This window comes from Haliotis rubra, unplaced genomic scaffold (genome assembly GCF_003918875.1).
Source record: "Haliotis rubra isolate DU_JTF1 unplaced genomic scaffold, ASM391887v1 Scf73, whole genome shotgun sequence".
NCBI classification, from domain to species: Eukaryota; Metazoa; Mollusca; class Gastropoda; order Lepetellida; family Haliotidae; genus Haliotis; species Haliotis rubra.
The window spans coordinates 439,657-465,012 of record NW_025767446.1 but is presented as its reverse complement, the minus strand read 5'-3'; the positions used below and the strand labels follow the sequence as shown (position 1 = coordinate 465,012).

The 25,356-nt window shown below is 40.9% G+C and overlaps 1 protein-coding gene across 3 annotated transcripts in view; it reads left to right on the top strand.

Moving 5' to 3' along the window:
• LOC124259566 (sialin-like) overlaps positions 1-25,096 on the top strand; it is a 33,548-nt gene extending 8,452 nt beyond the window's left edge. For 2 of the 3 annotated variants that reach the window (XM_046693717.1, XM_046693718.1), the window contains exons 2-11: positions 12,295-12,666; positions 13,756-14,005; positions 14,532-14,765; positions 16,410-16,497; positions 17,195-17,290; positions 18,382-18,515; positions 19,289-19,432; positions 20,296-20,428; positions 20,537-20,778; positions 21,352-25,096. In XM_046693717.1, coding sequence (XP_046549673.1) covers positions 12,296-12,666; positions 13,756-14,005; positions 14,532-14,765; positions 16,410-16,497; positions 17,195-17,290; positions 18,382-18,515; positions 19,289-19,432; positions 20,296-20,428; positions 20,537-20,778; positions 21,352-21,600 — 1,941 coding nt within the window. In that variant the 5' untranslated portion in view covers position 12,295 and the 3' untranslated portion in view covers positions 21,601-25,096. Of the gene's footprint in view, positions 1-12,294; positions 12,670-13,755; positions 14,006-14,531; positions 14,766-16,409; positions 16,498-17,194; positions 17,291-18,381; positions 18,516-19,288; positions 19,433-20,295; positions 20,429-20,536; positions 20,779-21,351 lie in introns of those variants that run through there. The other variant, XM_046693719.1, reaches the window with a different exon arrangement.
• Positions 25,097-25,356: the final 260 nt, after the last annotated feature.

Sequence of the window (25,356 nt, the reverse complement as noted above, 5' to 3'; positions counted from 1 at the left end):
TTTACAACAAATCCTATTACTTCAGCAGATATCACACCAGAGGCGGAAGCAGATTTGTTGAAAGGTCACGGCGTCTGTACGTGTACATGTACGCTGTGTGTTCGGTTGATTGTCGATAAATGCGAAAGATTTAGTAATGCGTAGGATGAGATTTTTGTTTGATCGGTATGGTTCATAAAGCTAAAATAATATGGAAGTGATTCCGTGGCTTTAGATCGACTAAAAGGACAATGTTTTGCGTTTATGTTTTAAAAAAAAATAAACTCAGGCCACACCCAGGACAGCTGTTTCTGGAGGATTATGCCCGAAGCTGCCGTTCTCACAGTCTTACCTAAGTCTATTCCAGAATAATTAGTTATCTTAATACGACATAAACTGTCATAAGATGTAAGGGTCTGTCTTCTAAGCTCAAGGGCAGAGCATGGCGGCCAATAGACGGTATATTACCTTTTTGTTAACTGAAATGTTGGTAAAATTCTCGCATTTATTTCCGTTGTCAAGTGTATTTGAATTTTAACCCTGAAGTGATATGTGTTGGGAAGTTAACCGCCATAACGGGAGGGAGATCCTTAGCTCCGAGAAGACTGTAACTTACAGGCTATGAGAAATTACATCCGCTTGTATCTTTTTCATTCATTCATTCATTTATTCATTCATTCATTTATTTATTCCTTCATTGCACTAATACGAGGAGTTGAGTTGAATGAGTTAAGATTTATTGTCACATCGGTAATATTTCAGCCATATTGTGACGTAACTAATGCGATGGCCTTTTCTTACTATTGTGCTCATTTATTGTTGCAGAACAATTTTTACCAAACCATACATTTTTGGTGATCACATGATAGTCAAACACAAAGTAATCATTCACATTGTTTCATATAGCTGGAATATTGCTGAGTGCGGCGTGAATCTGACCTTACTCACATTGTTTCAACCATAGCAGTGTTGATGAAATATTTTGAATACGTTTTTATTGTAAAATTAATCTGATGAACATAGAGTTTTCCCCTGTCGATATACTGACTGTTTCAGTGAAGTGTTTGTGTGTGAATATGTGTGACCGTACGTGCGTTCGTACATGCTTGTCCGTTCAGGATTTCCTCATCTCAACCAAACAAAGGATGTTCGCTCAAAGTGAATGATGAAATGTGTCTGTTTTTGTGTGGTCTAATTCCTAATCGTGACTGATATGATTGTAACACTTCCATATCCCTAGATGTTAGACAGTTACAGTTTGACGGTGCATAGGGACAGTTCATAGAAGATAGGTTACTCAGTATCACAAGGAAATCATGAACATCTAACAAATACATATAAACATATGAAGGATACTTACATATCATTAAAATGTAATAAATAACTATAAACGCGTGAAAGATACTTAATAATCATGTACATATAATAAATAAATATAAATATGAAGGATACCTACAAATCATGAACATATGACAAATACATATAAACATATGAAGGATACCTACAAATCATGAACATATGACAAATACATATAAACATGAAGGATACCTACAAATCATGAACATATGACAAATACATATAAACATATGAAGGATACCTACAAATCATGAACATATGACAAATACATATAAACATATGAAGGATACCTACATATCATGAACATATGACAAATACATATAAACATATGAAGGATACCTACAAATCATGAACATCTAGCAAATAAATATGAACATATGAAGGATACCTACAAATCATGAACATATGACAAATACATATAAACATATGAAGGATACCTACAAATCATGAACATATGACAAATGACATATAAACATATGAAGGATACCTACAAATCATGAACATATGACAAATACATATAAACATATGAAGGATACCTACAAATCATGAACATATGACAAATACATATAAACATATGAAGGATACCTATCATGAATCATGAACATATGACAAATACATATAAACATATGAAGGATATACCTACAAATCATGAACATATGACAAATACATATAAACATATGAAGGATACCTACAAATCATGAACATATGACAAATACATATAAACATGAAGGATACCTACAAATCATGAACATATGACAAATACATATAAACATATGAAGGATACATATAAACCTACAATCATGGATACCTACAAATCATGAACATATGACAAATACATATAAACATATGAAGGATACCTACAAATCATGAACATAGCAAATAACATATAAACATATGAAGGATACCTACAAATCATGAACATATGACAAATACATATAAACATATGAAGGATACCTACAAATCATGAACATATGACAAATACATATAAACATATGAAGGATACCTACAAAATCATGAACATATGACAAATACATATAAACATATGAAGGATACCTACAAATCATGAACATAGCAAAATATAAACATATGAAGGATACCTACAAATCATGAACATATGACAAATACATATAAACATATGAAGGATACCTACAAATCATGAACATGTAACAATTAAATATGAACATATGAAGGATACCTACAAATCATGAACATATGACAAATACATATAAACATATGAAGGATACCTACAAATCATGAACATATGACAAATACATATAAACATATGAAGGATACCTACAAATCATGAACATATGACAAATACATATAAACATATGAAGGATACCTACAAATCATGAACATGTAACAATTAAATATGAACATATGAAGGATACCTACAAATCATGAACATATGACAAATACATATAAACATGAAGGATACCTACAAATCATGAACATATGACAAATACATATAAACATATGAAGGATACCTACAAATCATGAACATGTACCCAATTAATGTAAACATGTTAAGGATACCTACAAATCTTGCCTTTACTTTGATAAGAGATTCAAGAACGAATAAAAAAAAGGCATCAGTCATTTTAAGGTCGCGATATATTTCACAAGTGACCTACTGCGTCCATTCTTACCAACTTCTACATCCCTATCAACTGTGATTTGCTTGTTCTTGTTATTTTCCCTAGTTTCGGAGTAAAACGACATTAGTCGAATGATTATGCCACAAGTGGTGGGTTGAATAAAACAGTGTTTATTCTTAGGATACACGGCAGCACTCCAGCCATCACGAAGCTTTGTTTATAAGATTATTTCAGAACTTTTGCCATATCGTACGTTCTCTGCTGCAGAGGCACGTCCTCCAAATTCCTCACCAGTTGATCTAACAATGCATAGTGCAGGGCCCTTTACTCTGGTCGTGGTGCCCTAAAACAGTATTTGATCTATGGCTCGCATGTTTTGTGAACAAAAAGCCGTTTTGAGAAAGTACACAACACATAGAACCCAGAATCGTAGGCTAATATTAATAGAGCGACTTTTATCACGTGATAAGGAGCATCGCAACGGCCATTGTTTGTGTTTGTAACAGAAGTGCAATCATATATTCAGTATCACCTGTCTTGAAGGACTAAGGTCACGTGATACCAGGCGCTTAGCGTGCCGGCTTTAGTAATCGTTACCGCTACGTGTTTTCTGGCATTTACTTGTTCTGGCTTCAGGGCGTCAGTGCTCCGAGGAGGGACCATTAATGCTGCGAAGTTGCGAGCAAGCTTTCAGCATGTCGATAAATGTCTGGCTTCAAAACACAGAATAGCCAGAAATGGAGATCATGGGGAATATGCCGTTATTGATATTCTCGAATATGACAAATAAATAGCTTATCTGATCTGCTTTTTGAGCCGTTTTTAAAGAAAATACATTGTCTGTGTTAGTTTCAATTTCTGTTCCAAAACGGTGGTCGATAGGGTTAGTTTTGCTGACCTGGGTGTCTTTCCCGCCCTAAAAGAACGGAGTTGTCTCCCTTAGTTACGTTTTTGTGTGATCGAGTCCCAGCATGTGTCGCTTATGTACTTTGATCTTTCAGCACATTATCATTACTCGTGGGTGTCAGTAAAGCGGTAAACGTCCCTTGTCTGTGTCACATATAGCATCTTATGTTCACCCCTTGACATCAGATTGTCTGGTCCAGACTCGATTATTTACAGACCGCCGCCATATAGCTGGAATATTGCTGAGTGCGGCGTAAAACTAAACTCACTCACCCTTGACATCACTGAACTTCCGTCCAGATTGTCTTTAAGGTTACTTACTCAACACACACACTTGTATTATATCAGTTAAAAATGGAGTCCAGACGAAAGGTTCGAGTGGATCTTCGTTTTCATTGTATTACAAGGGTTGTGAGATAGCCATGTTCGCTGGTCACACATTATTATAGGATATTTATATAGCGCACATATCCAGGCAACTAGTGCATGCTCAAGGCGCTGGTATTTTCCCTCGATCATTTGATGTCAATCTCAGCGGCACTGCGTATTATCAATCTCAACTCCCTGGGGAGTATACAACTCCTGCAGCCACTAGGCACACCGAGTTATTGTGACTTTCTCATTCTAACGAGATACCCATTTACAGCTGGGTGGACTGGGACACATAGTCACAGTACTTTGTCCAAGTTCACTGCACGTTGCTGTACCCGCAACTAGGTGTTTGCACGTATTCATGTGGCCACCATCTGGTCATATACCAACGGATTCGTGGGTTCTTTTAAGTGCACAGGGTTGTGTACTGTACACTAGGGGTTGTGACAATACTGAAAGAGTCTGTACACAAAGTTGACTCCAAGGTTTTCACACATCGGTTCGATTCTCCGAATGGGCACTTGTGACCTTGACGCGTATCATATTGCTAAATGTAACGTGAAACGATACCCAATGGTCATATACCATTGAGAAATGGGGATTGAAATGTCTCACCAAACAATTCGCTGGTCATTTTTCACTGGTCATTTACAACATTGGGTTTTCTTCCACATCAGGCTGATATTGATATAACTGCAATGATGTTGAACGTGGCGATAAACCCAGCGTACTCCACTTGAGAGAATACGAGAACCTGTCTCCATGTCGCATAAAGTGACAATTGTATCACATTTTGTCAGTTTTATGTGGGAGGGAGACCCGAAGTGACCTAAGTCTTACAAGTCAATCTCTTTTTATAAATCCACGAGCAGAGGTGTGGTGCCGACAAACCAAGGGTCATAATATACTCAGGACGAACCAATGATCACAGGATTCTTGTACACAAAAGGGGCGCAACTACATGGCGCATTGCGTTGCCTTAGGTTGGTGTACCGTGATCAACCGCTATCAAGACAGATATCGTTTAGTGACAAGATGCATCTATCGTGTACCTCTGAAAGTGAAGCCTAAACCATCGAAGATTGATTTCTCCACTAACTTTGGGGAGCCAACTACATTCCTAATGCTGATGAATTGCAAGAGGACCATGCATTAAATTGCTGAAAAGCATGTACAAATATCATGCATATGAACAGCTGCGTTTTGATGTAAAGTTTTGTGAAGAATTTTCACTGAGTTTTATCATTTCTTGAACTCATGACAATAAGCTTTTCAACTGTACGAATTTTTTTTACAATACATCAGTTCATGTGTAAACAGTACCTTAAAACAGTATGAATATTTTCCACAATTTACTTTAGAACAGTTGCCTGAAGTTGTGGCTATATTCACACTAGTGAGTCTAAACTTTTGATGGGAAGTATATATTGGCGCCCGTCTCTAATCCCAAGCTGCACCACCCCACCACCACTCAGTTCTGCGGAACCTGGATAGCCTAAACAAGCGTTCAGAGAATGGACCCAGGTGTCTGTTTGATGCCCCATTCAAGACAACATAACAATCTAATGAGCAGCGTGTGAATTACATGCAGGCTGTGTATATTTGCTCTCATACAATACGTGCACCTTCTACGCGTGATATACACCACGTGATGAGCTCTGTACGTGCATGATCAACTGACAATTATGACGTCATAGTAAAGATAAAACAGTTAACGCTAATAATGATTTATTGTGTCTGTTCATTGTGATTAGAAGTAGATAACTCTCTTGATCACCGACCCCAAAATACATTATGCCTTGGATTACATAAGGCCGCCGTGGTATATGTCTTATAATACATTGGAGCAGACATTGACATTTGGCGTCCACAATACAAGGCACTAGTACCCTAGAGTCCAATCTTTGTCATGTCTTTGTAAGACAGGTATATCCTGTACCAAGGCAAAACCATAACGCGTTATGTCTCATTCGTGTCGAGTGACTTGAATGCAGCTATCAGGAACAATCTTCATTTTGTATGCAGTTATTTTTTATATGACGTCTCGTCTGTATTGAGAACAGTCCTGTTCTCCCATTCATTGTACGAAAGCATGAGCCGAAACCACCTACACTGTGAGGTATTATTTGCCTGCCGGGGAGTATTGAAACGTCTGAGGCATCATTATACGAAACTATCCGCCCTTCACGTCTCAAGGTTATTGAATGAATGGTCTGGTATGGCTAATAGAGATAGGTACACGTGTACGCTTTGGTTTGGAGGAAGGGATAGGATGAGGTGAGTGCTTGAGAATATTGCGCTCATATGACGACGTGCATGCATGTGTATGTGTATGTGCGGCTGCTTGTACTAGCCCAGACTGAAGCTGGTTTTATAGTGCTAGCCCACTGAGATACCATGCCGTAGTGAAGCATGAATACCCCACTCAGACACATTATACTGACTCTGAGCCGATCAGTCCTTGTTGTACCCAGTAATGCCGAGCGCCAGACAGGCACCAACAAGTACCATAATTTTAACGTCTTTTGGTATGACGCAGTCGGGGATCGAACCCGCGACCTTCCGCTCTCCGGGCGGACGCTCTAACCACTACACCACGGAGGCGGTTGAAGAAATAGGAACTATCAGTAATACGAAAATTGAATCAATGTCTTTCAAACCGATGAACAGGATCTCAAAGCAATCCTGCGTGAATAGTATTTGTTTGTATGTTTAACCATAGACTCATCAATATTGGCTCGTCACGCTGAAGACCCGGGTTCGATTCCCCACATGGGTATCCTGTGAAGCCCATTTCTGGTGTCCCCACGTCTTGATATTGCTGGAATATTGCTTAAAGCGACGTTAAGCCATACTCACTCACTCATCAATATACCAGCTCTATGGCGCAGCCTGTACTAGGCAAACAGTTATTGATATCACAAGCAGTCACCCATGCTATCGGGGTACGATGACACGCGATGCGCCAATCCAGAGAGCGTGACCCCTGTCTATTAATTTATCCCTTAAGACCAGTATATAGGTTTACTGGAGACCTGGGTGCCGTTCCACTAACCGATCTTACCTAAGATCAATCTTAGCAAGTTACGCCAATTTTACAATCGTCTTAGCTAAAAGTTACACCCGTTCCACTACCCGATCTTAGGCCGATCGTAGCCGGTCCCGATCTTACGATACGATCGAAGCTTAGATCGAGGCCCTTTCGTGCGAGGAATGCGAGGCACGAGTTATCTCCCTTTGCATAGTCTAGCAAATGATGGAAGTAGTTTACGAACCAACTGAGTGAGTGAGTGAGTTTAGATTTACGCCGCACTCAGCAATAGTCCAGATATATGGCGGCGGTCTGTAAATAATCTAGCTAAGATGCATAGCGTTCACTAACATGATCGCTATATATATCTGAGCTATAAATAATCGAGTCTGGACCAGACAATCCAGTGATCAACAGCATGAGCATCGATCTGCGCAGTTGGGAGCAGACCACCCGATCCCGTTAGTGGCCTCTTACGACAAGCATGGGTTATTAAAGTTCAATATTCTAACCCGGACCTTCATGGGTATTTTTCCAACCAAGTGTAAACGTGGAGAAAAAACCTAGAGCAAAATATTAGGGTAATGAGCACCTTGGTTTCAGGTGCAAGTGCGTGTGAACGCTGGGTATCAGGCATAATATAATAATAATAAATGCATATTTATAGTGCGCCTATTCCACATCCTGGGGCATGCTCAAAGCGCTATGTACAGATAATTTACACGAGAGTATTTACAGCCGAGATTATACGAAATATACTGAGAATAGGTTTTAAGTCTGGACTTTAAAAATGTCAATTGTGTCAGAGCTTTTAATATGTGCCTGAACCTTGTCAATCAGAATAAACAAGGCGGGACAAGGCTATAACGTATGTACAATCTGTCAGTGGTCTTGAATAACACGCGGCCTGTATTTAGAATCCCCCACCAAATAAGCGCACGTGAAATCAAACATATTTGTATCTTTTTGTTTCAGAACATTGTTCACTTCACGGCTGTCGTTATTCTTAACCATGACGTTGCAATATTGTTGTACAAATGTGTCACACCGACTCGCGCGGTTGTGTTCCCATGACGACAGTGGTCAGACTGGCCTGACATTTGTAAGGCTTCAGTGCAGTGTTTGTTTACATCACAGAAATATACAAATTCATTTCATGGGGGATTTTAGGGGACGCTCACGGTGAAATGCTCGCTCTTATTTTTCACATAGAATAGGAAAGCCACCATTTTGGTTTCTCTACGATTGATTTTAGCTATCCTAAGTTGGTCATGAGCAACTTAGACTTTGAATCTTAACTTTACGATTGACATGGGTAAGATTGGTTAGTGGAACGGTATGCCGATCGTAACGTCATGCTAAGATTGGGATTTTAGGCGTTTACGATTGGCGTAGGGCTAAGATCGGTTAGTGGAACGGCACCCTGGGCCTAGATTTTCGAAGCTCTCTTAGCGCTAAGGTGATCGTAGCTCCCATACTTTAACATAGACTTACGACTGTCGTAGCGCTAAGATGATTGTAGCTCCCATACTTTAACATAGACTTACGACTGCCGTAGGGCTACGACCGCTTTGGGGAACTGGGTCCATTCTAAACCATTATCCCCACCGCTAGATTTAGGATACAATGTGATGTGGGCTAGACTTTTGTAACGACACATGGACCAATATTCAGGTTATGAAGTAAGTAATCGAATGTCGTTCGAGCTGATTTACTCATCTCATACTTGGCAGACAACTGGTAGTCTAGACTGCCGTGCCAATTAACACTTATCAGAGGGGTACACAACGTCCGCAGTCTAGACTACCAGTTGTCCGACTTCCATTTTTGTGGAAGTCGCGGTGGCTGAGCGGTCTAGGCGTCTGATTTTGTGTGTTGGCGATTAGGTGCCTGACTCTGAGGGTGCGGGTTCGAATCCCGGATGGAACTTAACCCCAAAAGTACTAGAATCTGTACTTTACTGAGAAAGTGTAATTCCAAATATAACATGTGTTACTTGTGTATGTTGTCTGTCTCATTGAACTTCACGACGAGAACAAATGAAGTGGTTTGATTCTGTTGGATGCTACAACAAATGAATAAAAACAAAATACAAATATTAAAATTAAAACCGATTAAAGTTATCGCAATAATATCACTTCATTGCCTTGTTCGAGGAATGTGTCCATCAATATCCACATACATAGACAAACGATGTGCCATTCATCTGCAGCTGACAAAGAAACCTGTTCCATGTCATGTGTCTTTTAACAGTCTAATATGCATAACATATATAAATCGTTACAACCAGTGATGAACAGGGACGATTTTCTATGGATAGACACCTTCTTTATTGCAATCAATGCGACGTTTCGGTATAGATGCTTACACTGTGTTTGATTATGGTAATCTGTGTTAGCATCTACACCGAAACGTCGCATCGACTGCAATAAAGAAGTTGTGTATCCATGAAATAATGTTCCTGTTTATCATACCAGCTTCTAAATGCCACTCAAAGAAGTAATAACTAGGGATAGTTTATCAACTGGTCTGGTAACTGTTTCAGGTTTTTCACATTGGTGTATAGTCTCATTGGTCACCCAAGATAGCACACCTGACAACTATTTGCATGATGTCCGCCATTCTTTTGAAAGTAATTTAGTCAGACAACAATGAGTAATGAATCAAAGTATTGGTAGTTAATCCTTTGAAGGAAGGACGTTGTTTTGACACATGCGCTTAACGACAGGATGTATTCAGCATACAATAGTAAATCCACATACATTAACACTACTTTTTGACAAAATCGCTGTGCAAGACAAAAGTACTTAATCAATCAACGTGTTATCGGTTAATCCTTTGATCGATGTTTATTTTTTTACCTCAGCTGATAATTCCTCTTGCTGCACTTCCATGCGCATGTTACACAGCATGTAATACATTTGCCACATCAGACCGGATTCAAATAAATCAAATGTGTGCTTTTAATATCATGGGTCTATAGACATAACAGTGTTACATTATATGATTAAAATCGAGGTAAAAAAACACAGCAATAGAATCAAATTGTACCAGTCATCATACCATCCACGCAACAGAAAATCAGAAAAAGCCTACACTGCTGAGATACTTTATTACAATCAGATAGGAACTACTGGGGATATTTTATTTTCAAATGACGGCATCTGATGGGCATCCACTGTTCTTCTTGTACCATTGCTTAGGTTGAAGAACCCCTTTTTTTCTTCTTCTTTATTGAAGAAATTCTGCCAAGGTGGGCAGTTGCCCAGTCACCACGTCCGTCAACAGGGACCAAGTCAGCGAGCCTGACCACCCGATCCCGTTAGTGGCCTCTTACGACAAGCATGGGTTATTAAAGTTCAATATTCTAACCCGGGCCTTCATGGGTATTTTTCCAATCAAGTGTAAATGTGGAGAAAAAACCTAGAGCAAAATATTAGGGTAGTGAGCACCTTGGTTTCAGGTGCAAGTGCGTGTGAACGCTGGGTATCAGGCATAATATAATAATAATAAATGCATATTTATAGTGCGCCTATTCCACATCCTGGGGCATGCTCAAAGCGCTATGTACAGATAATTTACACGAGAGTATTTACAGCCGAGATTATAAGAAATATACTGAGAACAGGTTTTCAGTCTGGACTTTAAAAATGTCAATTGTGTCAGAGCTTTTAATATGTGCCTGAACCTTGTCAATCAGAATAAACAAGGCGGGACAAGGCTATAACGTATGTACAATCTGTCAGTGGTCTTGAATAACACGCGGCCTGTATTTAGAATCCCCCACCAAATAAGCGCACGTGAAATCAAACATATTTGTATCTTTTTGTTTCAGAACATTGTTCACTTCACGGCTGTCGTTATTCTTAACCATGACGTTGCAATATTGTTGTACAAATGTGTCACACCGACTCGCGCGGTTGTGTTCCCATGACGACAGTGGTCAGACTGGCCTGACATTTGTAAGGCTTCAGTGCAGTGTTTGTTTACATCACAGAAATATACAAATTCATTTCATGGGGGATTTTAGGGGACGCTCACGGTGAAATGCTCGCTCTTATTTTTCAGGTTTTTCACATTGGTGTATTGTCTCATTGGTCACCCAAGATAGCACACCTGACAACAATTTGCATGATGTCCGCCATTCTTTTGAAGTAATTTAGTTAGCCAACAATGAGCAATCAATCAGCGAATTGGTGGTTAATCCTTTGAAGGAAGGACGTTGTTTTGACACATGCACTTAACGACAGGATGTATTCAGTATACATTAGTAAATCCACATACATTAACACTACTTTTTGACAAAATCGCTGTGCAGGACAAAGTAATTCATCAATCAGCGTGTTATCGGTTGATCCTTTGATCGATGTTTTTTTTACCTCAGCTGATAATTCCTCTTGCTGCACTTCCATGCGCATGTTACACAGCATGTAATACATTTGCCACATCAGACCGGATTCAAATAAATCAAATGTGTGCTTTTAATATCATGAGGCAATAGACATAACAGTGTTACATGATATGATTAAAATTGAGGTAAACAAACACAGCAATAGAATCAAATTGTATCAGTCATCATACCATCCACGCAACAGAAAATCAGAAAAAGCCTACACTGCTGAGATACTTTATTACAATCAGATAGGAACTACTGGGGATATTTTATTTTCAAATGACGGCATCTGATGGGCATCCACTGTTCTTCTTGTACCATTGCTTAGGTTGAAGAACCCCTTTTTTTTTTCTTCTTTATTGAAGAAATTCTGCCAAGGTGGGCAGTTGCCCAGTCACCACGTCCGTCAACAGGGACTGACCACTTGTCAGCTAGGCGATTGTTGGCGCGAAACATTAATCGCTATGGATCAGTGCCCCTTTAATTTACACAATCACTGAAATCAAAAGCTGTTGTTTGTGATTATGTAATATTGAAGAAGAAAGGTTGTCAAATTAAGTGGACAAATACAAATGTTACGGTGAGTCAGTAGTGACGACTAACAATTTACTACTGTGCTGTCTTACATATATCTTTTAATATCTATTCTTTGTTTAAAGGATGTCAGAAAACCACGTGACGCGGGAGTCAGCTCGGGATTCCTCGGATCCATCCGCCATGCCGAATGAGAACGGGGACGCTCACCCGGAAACAGAGTCAGTCCAGGGAAACGCACCAGCATCTCCAACGCATCAGAAGCCGACGGCGGTGGAGCGTCGTGCGTTGTTACAGAAGCAACCTTCATCTAAACGAAATACCTTCCCAGCTTACGACACGCGACCTGCCGAAATCCGACGGCTTTCTGACACCGAGAGGCAAAGTTCGAAGCCAGGAGTAATATTTAGACGGCAGTCAAGCTTTGACTTCGTCCACACCGACTCCTTCAGTAGGGACCCTCAGACTGAAAAGCTAGAGGAGATCGATCCCAAAAAAAGGTTAGACCCTTCGATCCGTTGTCTTCTTTCACCCACACAAAACATGCCCCCACATGAACGTCATTGGTCAACATGGTGAATCAATGAACCAGACAAACAACACTACATGATAGGTGATCAGCATTAAGTTTGGTTGGTTTGGTTTGTTTGTTTGTTGTTTTACGCCGCACTCAGCAATATTCTAACTATATAGCTGCGGTCTGTAAATAATCGAGTCTGGACCAGACAATCCAGTGATCATCAGCATGAGCATCGATCTACGTAACTGGGATACGATGTCATGTGTCAACCAAGTCAGCGAGCCTGACCACCCGATCCCGTTAGTCGTCTCCTACAACAAGCATGGGTTACAGAAGACCAATTCTAACCCGGAATAAGAAACAAACAAGAAACAAACGAAAATATTGTATATTACCTTTACAATAATATGGGATAGGTTATGGTAAGTATCATCCTCGATAATCTCCAGGGTATACGTTACGATCACTCTCCATTATACCCTAGATGCATTCATGGCTTGGGGCGATGATTTTATTACCTCCCTTGGCTGGCTCCGCATTCTCACAGTAGCCAATCAGCTGAGCCGCCGTTACAACCGAGCTTGCCAGTGTCAACAAATATTGCGGTCGCAGTTGCAAAGGTTTGTTCGCAGTGCCACTCAGATTTTTGGGGAAATAATAAAGACAAATTCACAGATCTGAAACTGTAAAAAGTAAACTTCTTTCAGAGTACCTCTGCATCAATTGTGTTGCCAAGTTTAAACGGTTAGATAATTAAGACGCGAAAGTGAGTAGTAATTGGTACGCTCAACTTCCCAGCGTAGGCACCTGACTGGATAAAAAGCCAGCAAAGGGAGGTACTAAAATCATTGCCTCAAGCCGTGGATGCATCCAGGGTATAGTGGAGAGTGATCGTAACGTATACCCTGGAGATTATCGAGGATGGGTAAGTATATGAAGATCTGTAAAACAAGCACAAGAACTAGTAGTGCATATAAAACCATCAATCATTAGTTGATATAATTCAATATCTACACAAAATAATTTGAAAAAAAACCCCGTGTAAAATAACAACTTGTTTCCCCTCAGTGCCATGGTGGACCTCACAGCGATTTGGAATGTCTATCCTGTGGTTCTTCGGCTTTCTGTGCCTGTACTCCCAGAGGGTTAATCTCAGTATCGCCATAGTCTCCATGGTCAACCACGAAGCCCTAAAACACGTACAGGAAGTGACCATCGTCAACATGACCAACGAGACGGCATACAATACAACAACGCCTGCGACGAGTCTATACGAAGAGGCACAGTGTCCTGTTTCTTCTTCAAAGAATACCACGGTAGGGATGCTGATCTTTGCAAATGTGAGATGGGAGGCTTTAATAAGACCTGACCAAAGTACGTCACCTTTGAATTTCCCTGTCATATATGAGAGCACTTTCCGAGGAAAAACAGAACCCTTGTATTCCAGTATCGAGGAAATTGTATCATTACTGACATCTCATGAACTTGTATTCATAAATCACTGTAAAGAGTGATATAAACAATGTTCGTGCAATGAGGAGAGTATCCTACCCCACAGTTGCACCAGACATAAACACAGGTAAAGGCGGGTCATGCGAAAAAACAACACTGGCACGTATGGTTCACTATACGGAACACCTATTCGAGGACCCAGGTTGTAATTGTATCGAAAGAGGAACACCAATTTCATTCTGAGGTTTCAGACAGAACAAAAATACACCAGTTCAACATAGCAATGTGACAGTATCCTTTGAGGTATATTTTATTGACATTTGGCATCTCCATAAAACAAGGTCATAGTTTTAGACTTTTAGAAGTGATATGAAGTCTTTATTTCCTCAGGGTGGAGAGTTCGTGTGGGACAAGAAACTTCAGGGTCTCATCCTTGGATCCTTCTTCTGGGGATACCTCGTGCTGCAGGTGCCGGGAGGCTGGTTCAGCGAGAAGTTCGGCTCCAAGAAAGTGGTCGCCTTTGCAATGTTCCCTGTCGCCATCTTCAATCTCCTGAGTCCAGTGGCTGCACGGACCAGCCCATATCTCTTTCTTGTAGTCAGGTTCATTGTTGGCTTAGGGGAGGTATGTCGAATAGTGGTTCCCGATTAATTGAAATAATCGTCCAATCGATCATAATTTTCATAATCGAACACAAACTCCTGGAAGACTTGTTTTCATTAACAATATTTTTTCCAGTTGGTTTTGTCTGTTACACGGACCAAGCTCGTTTCAAGTCATGATTGAATTTATCTTAAAGATTCCAAGATTTATGTTCCTGACATACTAGTCCGGGAAATTGTTGGCTTAGGGGAGGTAACAAACGTAAATGACGCTAACCAATTATCGATGATTGATCGTAGTGAACCAATCATCAATTATGTTTGTTGTTTAACGTCGCAATATTCCAGCTATGGGGAAGCGGGCTGCAAACAATCGCGTTTGGACCAGACAATCCAGTGATCAACATCATGAGCATCGACTTACACAATTGTCAACCAAGACAGCGAGTCTGACCGCCCGATCCAGTTAGTCGCCTCTTACGAGAAGCATGGACTGCAGAAGATCAATTCTAACCCGGACCTGCGCGAGTCCCTTAGACAAAACCTCGTTGTTATTAGTTGGAACAATGTAGTCGTTGTTTATATTTTATAATTCCGAAACAAAACGTGTCCAAAGAATGCCAGGCTTGTCATAAACACAGAATGATATAGGGATCATGTGTTCACAACATGGATCAGGTTTTCACTGTGTGTGTCTCAAACAAATCAGCGTTGCTGATAACTACTGTTTTGTATGGCCCCAACCCGATTATTTAAAGTCTTACGTGATATAACTGGAATATTGCTGACAGTTAGCTAGCGTCCACTCTTGACAACTCAAATATTGGTTGATCCTCTATGTTAAAAACTGTTTGAGTTTAAAGTAATAACGTAACCCTATTGAAAGCAACATGACAGTGTTTTAAATAAATGTGGTTGAGTAAACAGATTTGATTTGATACGAAGCAAACCTGGACGCATCTTCGAAAGCCACGTGTATAATTTCATGACCAGCGACGAGGTTACCTAATGGTTAAAGCGTTCACTTGTCACACCGGAGACCTGGGTGAAGCCCATTTCTAGTGTCCCCCGCCGAGATATTGCTAGAAGTTTGTTAAATACGGCATAAAACTAAACTCACTCACTCATAATTATCAACTAGCTTCTGAGCGAGCGAGTTTGGGTTTACGCCGCTTTTAGCAATATTCCAGCAACATCACGGCGGGGGACACCAGAAATGGGCTTCACACATTGTACCCATGTGGGGAATCGAACCCGGGTCTTTGGCGTGACGAACCAACGCTTTACCCACTAGGTTACCCCACCGCCCCCAACTAGCTTCTGAAGCTGGATAGTGTTCGGTGTTTGCGGATAGGTATCTGCACTTGACAAGTACATTAAACGTAAACAAGGCTTTAAATAAGTACAGCCAGCCTTCTAGAAACTGTCACCAACTATGTCTTCTTTAATTATGTCGTGTGCCGTCTGTCGAGGTCACTCTAAAATGCCGGAGGTCGTGTCACCTCAGGCCTCCGGGAACATGTGATATTTTATGAGCGTTTCATTCTGCTCCATTGAAATCACCAAGCAACATGAACAGTGGGTTGCGAGCAATAAGTAAAGTGTTTTGTGTAGTACACGCTGATATGTGCGACTGTTACATTGTTGATCTTACCTTCTGTGACAGGGCGTCTTGTACCCATCTGCACAGGCCTTCTGGGCGAGATGGTCTCCACCCCATGAAAGAAGTCGACTTATCGGATTCTCGTACGCTGGTAGGTTATCCCAAGGCTGTAACCCTCGCATAGTGTACCTAGACAGTTATAGTCTGGCGATATATAGTTGAGTAATAGTTCATTTCAAAGTATTTATTAAAAATATTTATTTACAAATATGTTGTGTCGAACTTTGATGTTTTGATCCTATGGTTGTCTCGAAGTTAAAACTTCTTCAGCCATCATTTTGCGGTTAACCCGAAGTGTTTGCATATATCTCTTCAGCTTCGACACAACCTTGTAAGACTTGCACATTTTACCAACACATCATACATAAAGTGTGTAGCCAAAGAAGACATACGCTTAAATTCAGACTAAGTAAACTTAGGCTCAGTATTATTCGTTACACTGCTATACTGAGCCTAAGTTTACTTAGACTGGTTTAAATTTGGATTAGACAAAAGAATTTACGAACCTTAACAAAACGAGACTGAAAATCTTCGCTGAAACACTTCAGTCTAAAAGTCCACAACTACGCCCACCGGTATCAAATACATCCCCATCCAATAAGCATATCTTCCTCGTCGCCATCAAACTTCAGTCGTCACGATATGGCTGAGATATTGCCGATGTGACGTTAAATATTAACTCACTCACTCACTCACTCAAACTTCATTATATACTTCATTAAGTCAGGAGGTAAGCTGCATTGGTTCAAACATTGTTTTCTTACGTTCGTTGTTTTATCTTATCACAGGTGGTCAGTTTGGTAACGCCATGATTTTCCCCGTCGGCGGTTACCTGTGTGCATACGGCTTCGACGGCGGATGGCCCTCTGTGTTTTACGTTATTGGTAAGACGGGGAGATGGGAGTGAGTGAGTATGGTTTTACGCCGCTTTTAGCAATATTCCATCAATATCACGGCGGGGGACACAGGTAATGAGCTTCACACATTATACCCTTGTGGGGAATCGAATCCGGGTCTCCGACGTGACGAGCGAACGTTTTAACCACTGGGCTACCCACCGCCCAGGCGAGATTGTGGTTGTTATTGAGGCGGCATTGACATGATTCTGTCTTTCAAAGCTCCTGAGCCAGTCAATGATTTGATGCCAACCCTTCTCGTCTCTGGACAATATATAATTTAATTTGTAAACCTAAACATTCTTACCGTACCTGAGACATGACTTGATGCCAACGCTACCTGTCTCTGGACAGTACATGCCCTATCATTCTCTTCCCACAGAGGTTACTGTGTCATATCTTCCTACGAACCTCTGTTCTAATACGGCCATATTTCCCGGTTCTCGTAAAATCCCCTAGCGGCAAAAGATCGCAACACGAATTATCTCCCTTCTTTCTATCCAATCAGAACACGTGTTACATCGACTTAGATTCAACTTGACTAACACAAGCAAATGTGGGGCCAAAAATATCCTCCATCTGCCGGGGACTTGTGTTGATGTTACACACAAGACGTTTAATGGCTAGCTTGTCCGTTGTCAACGAGGGCGATGGAGACGCCACTGATCCGCCATAACATGACTGAGTTCTGTCTAGAAGAAACGTTTGCACATCGCGCAGGGGAAGAGGTTTAGTTTTCTCGAAGCATACGGAAATTACCGAGGCCTTGCGAATGATCACTTTTGAAACAACGTCGCTGATTGCACAACTAAATCTGATTGCCTCCAATCACGAGTCTTGAACGCTCACACCATGAAAGGGCCGTATTAAAACAGAGGTTACGTAGGAAGATATGACAGGAGTAACCTCTGTGGGAAGAGAATGATTTGGACAGTGCGTCCTCTATTTGTGAGCCAAACATTCTTGCCGTATCTTAGACGTAACTTGACTGGTGGCAAAGAATTGTCTTTATTTGACGCGTAAATTGATATTTTCTAGTAAGACTGAAGTAGGTATTCGATCTGGCATGACATTTTCAGGAAGTGTGGGCTTCATCTGGTGCGTGTTCTGGAGTATATTCGCCAGTAACTCCCCCGCAGACTGCCCGAGGATCTCGGAGATAGAGAGGAAGTACATCGAGTACTCCGTTGGACCACTGAAGAAAGGAAAGCAGGTATGTACACCACGCACCTGCTGCATGGTTGTTGGTTGTTTAAAGCTGTACATCTAGCAACATTATTAAACAGTGATTGATGTTGTGAGTATCTATCTACCCGTCTTGGTAGGATGACACAAAATCAAAATCTCATCTTTTTTGGTGCCAAGGACGGTTGCTATTATGCAACGTTTAAGTTATCGCGATGACAGAGTCTGAAACGTTGAGTTTGAGGGCGTTAATCAACAGGGAGGGTGTTGCGACTTGTTTTGCAAAAACAGCAAGCTGATATACGATAAGACTTATTAAACATTGGCCAAAGTTGTTAGGGATCGTTCATAATTTATTGGCTATGGGGTGGGGTGTGGGTAGGGTGATGATGATTTTTATGGAGAAGCATGTACAATGGAAATGAACTCCCCCCCCCCCCAATGTTATGTACAATGTGACCCCACCCTGCATGTCATGCACAAAATCAATGACCCCCCTCCCTTTCCATTATTTTTTAGTATATTGTAAAATATTTTATGTACAAAATTGATGACCCCCCAGAACAAAAATGGGTGCGCCCCCCCTTAAAATCATCACACACACGCACAACCCAAACCATAAATTATGAACGGTCCCTTAGTGATACTTGTAAAAACATCAAGTTAATATGTGATAATGCATTACACATTGTTGATAGTTTTGTTATTGATAACATGTTGTTTATACCTGAATCATTGATATTTGCTAATGTTATCAATATTGAGGCAGTGATATTTATGTTATTTCTAACCACTCTGCAGACCACGCCCTGGAAGAGTATCTTCACGTCCCGGGCTGTTTGGGCCATCATCGTCGCCCACGTGTGCGGCAACTATGGAATTTACATGCTACTGACTCAACTCCCGACATACATGAAAGATGTACTCAAGTTCGATATCAAAGCGGTAAGACTCACCTCATTCAGATGTAGTTTTTCGTAAACGTGCTCTTCCATCGACCATCATCCTCGATAATCTCGATAAACCAGATTACAGTAGGTAGTGCGGACGGACAGTTTCACATGGGTATACGAGGGTATACGTTACGATCACTCTCCACTATACCCTGGATGCATCCACGGCTTGGGGCGATGATTTTATTACCTCCCTTGGCTGGCTCCGCATTCTCACAGTAGCCAATCAGCTAAGCCGCCGTTACAACCAAGCTGCCAGTGTCAACAAAGATTGCGGTCGCAGTTGCAAAGGTTTGTTCGCGGTGCCACTCAGATTTTTGGGGAAATAATAAAGACAAATTCACAGATCTGAAACTGTAAAAAGAATATATTAAAGAACTCCTTCTACTTCTTTCAGAGTACCTCTGCATCAATTGTGTTTCCAAGTTTAAATGGTTAGATAATTTAAGACGCGAAAGTGAGTAGTGATCCAGCGTAGGCACCTGACTGGATAAAAAGCCAGCAAAGGGAGGTAATAAAATCATCGCCCCCCCAAGCCGTGGATGCATCCAGGGTATAGTGGAGAGTGATCGTAACGTATACCCTGGAGATTATCGAGGATGATGGACCATGTGAAACTGTCCGTCCGCACTACCTACTGTAATCTGGTCCTCGGCGTCGCGATCACCTGCCAGAGTTGCGTCCCTTTGGAGTGGCAAAATAAAGGTCTACTTCTGTCTTGCCACTTTCATTCCGCTGAAACACCGTGACATAACTAGAACCCTGTTCAAAGTAACGTTTACACATTTGTCCTTATTTCAAGAACGACCGGCTCCGGAACAGCTTGTGTTCAATTCTGCCCTTCCTATTTTTCAGAACGGCCTGTTTTCCATGCTGCCCTATCTGTTTTTTTGGCTGTTGATCACCGTGTCTGGGACACTGGCTGATTTGCTCATATCCCGGAACATCCTCAGTGTGGCATGGACCCGAAAACTTATGACCTGTGTTGGTGTGTACATACCTGCAAGTAATTTTTGATGTCTGCGATCGCGATTTTGCTTGAATATTGCTAAAATTAGTGTAAAACCATTCTCACTCATTCACTCTATCCATACAGGTACAATAGCCCCTGCAATTTTCCTGATAGGAACAGGATATATGGACTGTACCCAGCAGATTGGTGCGGTCGTTATGATCACGGCGGCAGTGGGACTGTGCGGCTTCCACTTTAGCGGCCACTTCATCAACCACGGGGATATTGCGCCACGGTATGCTGGGACTATTTTCGGGATCACCAACACAGCGGCGACAGTTCCTGGTATCCTTGCGCCGTACGTTGTCGGAGCTATGACCAAAGATGTAAGTGCAACACATATCACAAACATATTACGTATGCATGTAAAGTCAATTTAGCCTAGGATGTTTTTCAATGTTAATGGGATAACGCAATCTGGTTTTATCTGCTTTCGGGAATCATATATTTGTAACGTAGGAACATTAGCAAATCTTTGACCCAAACTAATTCAACTATTTTTTGCTATGGCATTGTGTAGGCCTATGCATACCAAACTGATTCTTCGAGGACAAACCTATAATAAAAAATCCTTCTTAGATCCTGAGGTAGCTCATAATCGAATTTTCTTTTGAAGTTCTGTTCATTCGTTTTAGTGCACTTTTGTGTGAGAAGTCCCAAAGGTGCAAGAACACAAATACTAGCTCGTACCCATTTGAACAGGTCTGGTAATTTGTATTTCAACATTACACAGGAGTCTGTAATTTTCAAATTTGACGTTTCTAATAGGCCCAAAGGGCCATTAATCTATCCCGTCCTGTTGGTTTAGTTCTTCGTTGTAAAACAGCCAGTTACACATAATCTGTCGGACAGTCCGTCCGTCTTTCTGCGTCTGCCAACCTGTCTTCCTTCTCTTCCAGGGAACAAGACAACAATGGCTGTCGACCTTCTACGTGGCAGCGGCTGTGTACATCTTCGGCGCCGTCTTCTATCTGTTCATGGCGATGGGCACCGTTCAACCATGGGCGGAGGTCGGCGACAAGAACAAGCCTGGTGAGCAAGACAACATGGTGACGCTCAATCTGAACGACATCACCGAGGAGGGCCATGATGGAGATCAGGATCACCCGGAAAAGACACTAATGACGAATGCTACGAAGGATGTTTGAGGATTCCGACGGTGTTTAGGGTACAGGTGCATTGGGTGTGTAGGAATGTGTATTTGAATGGGAATATATGTCCATCAATGTGTCGACCGTCTGGTCGGAAGCAGAGATAGTCAAGGGTATCAACGCTCTTGATTTCCAAAGTACTACAGCTTGGAAACTATATACAGCCAAACAGCGTTGTGTCGAAGTTCGCAAATACTTCGACATATCCGGGGTTCGACTAAAGCGGGACCATACAGAGACAACCTGAAGTACCACACATCGAAGTTTGACACAGCGTTGTTTGACGTTATATTTAAGCAAAAGCATTATGTATTTATGAGACCCCAGCAACAATCCAAACTATTTTTGCTATACATCTCGCTGTCCATCCTGCCTGCCTTTACAGCAGGCCTGCTTGGTTTAGTTTTATCATTAATACTCAATGAGCTCTAGACAAACTAATATCCCGTCCGCTGCTACCTGGCTAATGCGAATGAGTTGGTCGTAATATGAAGGTGACTCAACACACATGTTCCTGTTAGTCATTTACAAACTATTTGATTTACGATACGTCCAGACAACCATTTCCTCCCGTCCTGTTTGTTATCAGAATTGTAAATAAAGAGTCATTAACAATTAGATTGATGGATATGGCAAGGGAAGCAACTCTTGACTAGGTGACTATTTGTCTCGCACAGGAATCAGAAATAGATTGCCCGACCTGGAACAATTGTGCATTGTAAAAAAAAATATTGCCTTTATGTATTACTCAAACTGACAAATGTCACTCAACACATTACATTGGAAGGGAGCCATCTGCAGTGGAATTCAGTCTTGGACGCAGAAGGTAGAATTTAATGCGTTTACATTGCATTAAAGAAACACACAACTTTAGTGAGTGAGTGAGTTCAGTTTTACGCCGCTTTTAACAATATCCCAGTTATATCACGGCGGGGGACACCAGAAATGGGCTTCACACATTATATCCATGTGGGGAATCGAATCCGGGTCTTTGGCGTGACGAGCGAACGCTTTAACCATTAGGCTACCCCGACGCCCCTCACACAACTTTAGAATTCAATTCAATGCGTTTTGGGTAAGGCTCTAGTATTTTCTCCTACCCGCCCTAATTTTTCATTCCGACTTGAGTAGAATGAAAAAGGTTTTCCTATTTCAATTTACCTCGCCACTTCGGAAAAGTATGCCCCATGTAATATAAGAATAACAACTACAATCAGGGGCTACCATTATTAAAAAAAGCCCGGGCTTACACTTGATTTTGGCTAAATAGGTTGGGCAAGTCCTCAATACTATCTAAATATAAAGCTTTGCAACCTATCGGGCTTACACGAAAAAAAATGGGCCGGCTTGCTACGCGCCTGATAATTGCTGAGCCATTGTAGAGTCATTAAAAAACAAAGGTCTCTTCTCTCTATATATATTGATTATTACTCTTTCAAAAACAGTTTTATATATTATCTTATTTCTTTATTATATTTCTCCCGCGCACTTTCGTCTTGGTTGAGGTCGGAGAAACACATACAAAACTTATTAATGATCAAAATCTAGGTGCAGCATATTTCAAGAACAATATGTGAGAGCTCAGAGCTGGTGCTAAATGCAATGACGTTTTAGTATAATACAATAATACATGTATATTTTCCTGCTAATAACGCATTCCTCTAGCTATTTTAACTCAGTAAATATATACTTCAGATTTGAGCGTTGAATCTAAGCACTGAGATTGTTTATGTTTTGGAAGCGCCTATCGTGAGATTACTTGTTGCTGTCACTCGTGTCTTCACGATACAAGGGAGTTAACTCACTATAAACGATCCAGGTTATAGTCAGTTAACTCCCTTGCCAAGGAAGACGATTCAAATAAGGAGTAAATATATTATAAGTGCTATATATATTTTAATATATACATAGTCTTGGTGTTGAAATATTTGCCGTGTATGTATTTTATTGGTTTATTTTGTATATGGTTGTTAATGTTTTGAGATTTTAATGTACATAAATATATATTAACATTTTGAGATGTGTTCCGGTGAATGGCATTGTCCTTTGGATGATGTTTCTCAAACGTGATAGATTATGTTCAAGAATTTCACTACATTGCGCATGTCAGGAAGATCAACACTACACTTACACGTATGAACGCTGACAGGTTACTTGAAGTCTTTGAGCTGAAATCAGTTCAGCCCGTTAGTCAGAGAAGGTTTGAACAGTTTCACAAACTGGTGAATTGTTTCATTGTGGTAAACATTGTGTTTCCAAACTCTTGCTTAAACTTTGTCCTGTTTCTTTGTATTCCACAAGAACTCACAAAGGTAAGGGAATAACTCTCATTACATCATGACCATACATGGAACTGTCCAGCAGCGGGGCATGAGATTATATGTTGCTACACAGTATTAGCAATTCATTTATCAGGAGAGTACTCATTAAACAGGTACATGGACATTAACCATATCACAAATTCATACACGTATTAACAGAGACCATATAATAGAGGGACGGCCCTCGAGCCAATGCGCAAAACCATCAGCGCTACGGCTTGTACTGCGCAGCCTATCCGGAAGCTGGCGAAAACGTGTGTTCACTTCAGTCATCGATTTCGCGTATTTTCATTGCAAAGGTAAGAGGTAAATTTTTTCATACTATATGGTCTCTGGTAGTAATGATAATGCCTGACATTACATGTTGTACCTGATTGTTGATGACAAATTATTTCTCTCCAACAGAGTATTACATGTATCCATCCATCCATTCCACCTACCTATATCTAGACCAGGGGCGGAGCCGGGGTGGGTCTCCCCTTCTCCCTCAAAATAATTTTCCCTTAATAGCATTTCCCCCTAACTTTTGGACTTCCTGATTTATGTGCACCCCACTTCTCCAAACTCCTGGATCCGAACCTGTAGCCGGGATATTCATTTAAGTGGTTAGTCAAGAGGTTAAATGTGCCATCGGGGATGTTGCACGTGTGGATTCAGAATTACGATCCTTCCAAATAGAATGGACGAAAATCAATCCATATTCATAATAAACCATTGCCAAACACAGAGTCTATATAATGAGTCCGGCTATATCATGTGCATGTGTTATTACTATCAAATAGTCGTGAAGTTTGGACAGCATTCATCAAGCATGTCATCAAATCTGTACTTTCAGATGCCCGCCCGGCTAGTCGCCGAGCTGAACGAATCATGGGTATTTATGGTTTGGGGGTTAACACCATCGTAGTTTTCAATTTGTTATTATGAGAATGTGTGATGAATGTGACTTGCTTCTGTTTGCATGTCCCCATAGTTCATCCATTATCGTTTCATCAAATACTCGAATTATTTGAGAACTGTTTAGTTTGGTGGAACAGTGAATGCATATGTTTAAAGCTTTTGAGAACATTGTTATTGTTCATTAAAAGAGTTTATTTCTGTTTCTTGTAATGGCGTTATAAGAAGATCTGGACTAAAATGGAACGTTTTTGATTAAAAAAACCCGCAGTCTTTTTGTTTGTCGTTCATGTGTTTACCGATGAACTTCATGTACTAAAAGGGGTCGGTGGGGTAGCCTGATGGTCAAGGCTTTCGCTCGTCACGCCGAAGGCCCGGGTTCGATTCCCAACATGGGTACAATCTGTGAAGTCCATATATGGTGTCCCCCCGCCGTGATGTTGCTGAAATATTGCTAAAGGCGGCGTAAATACTAACTCACTCATGTACTAAACATTGTTAAAGTCAAAATGGCCTCTCTTGACAAGCCCTTATC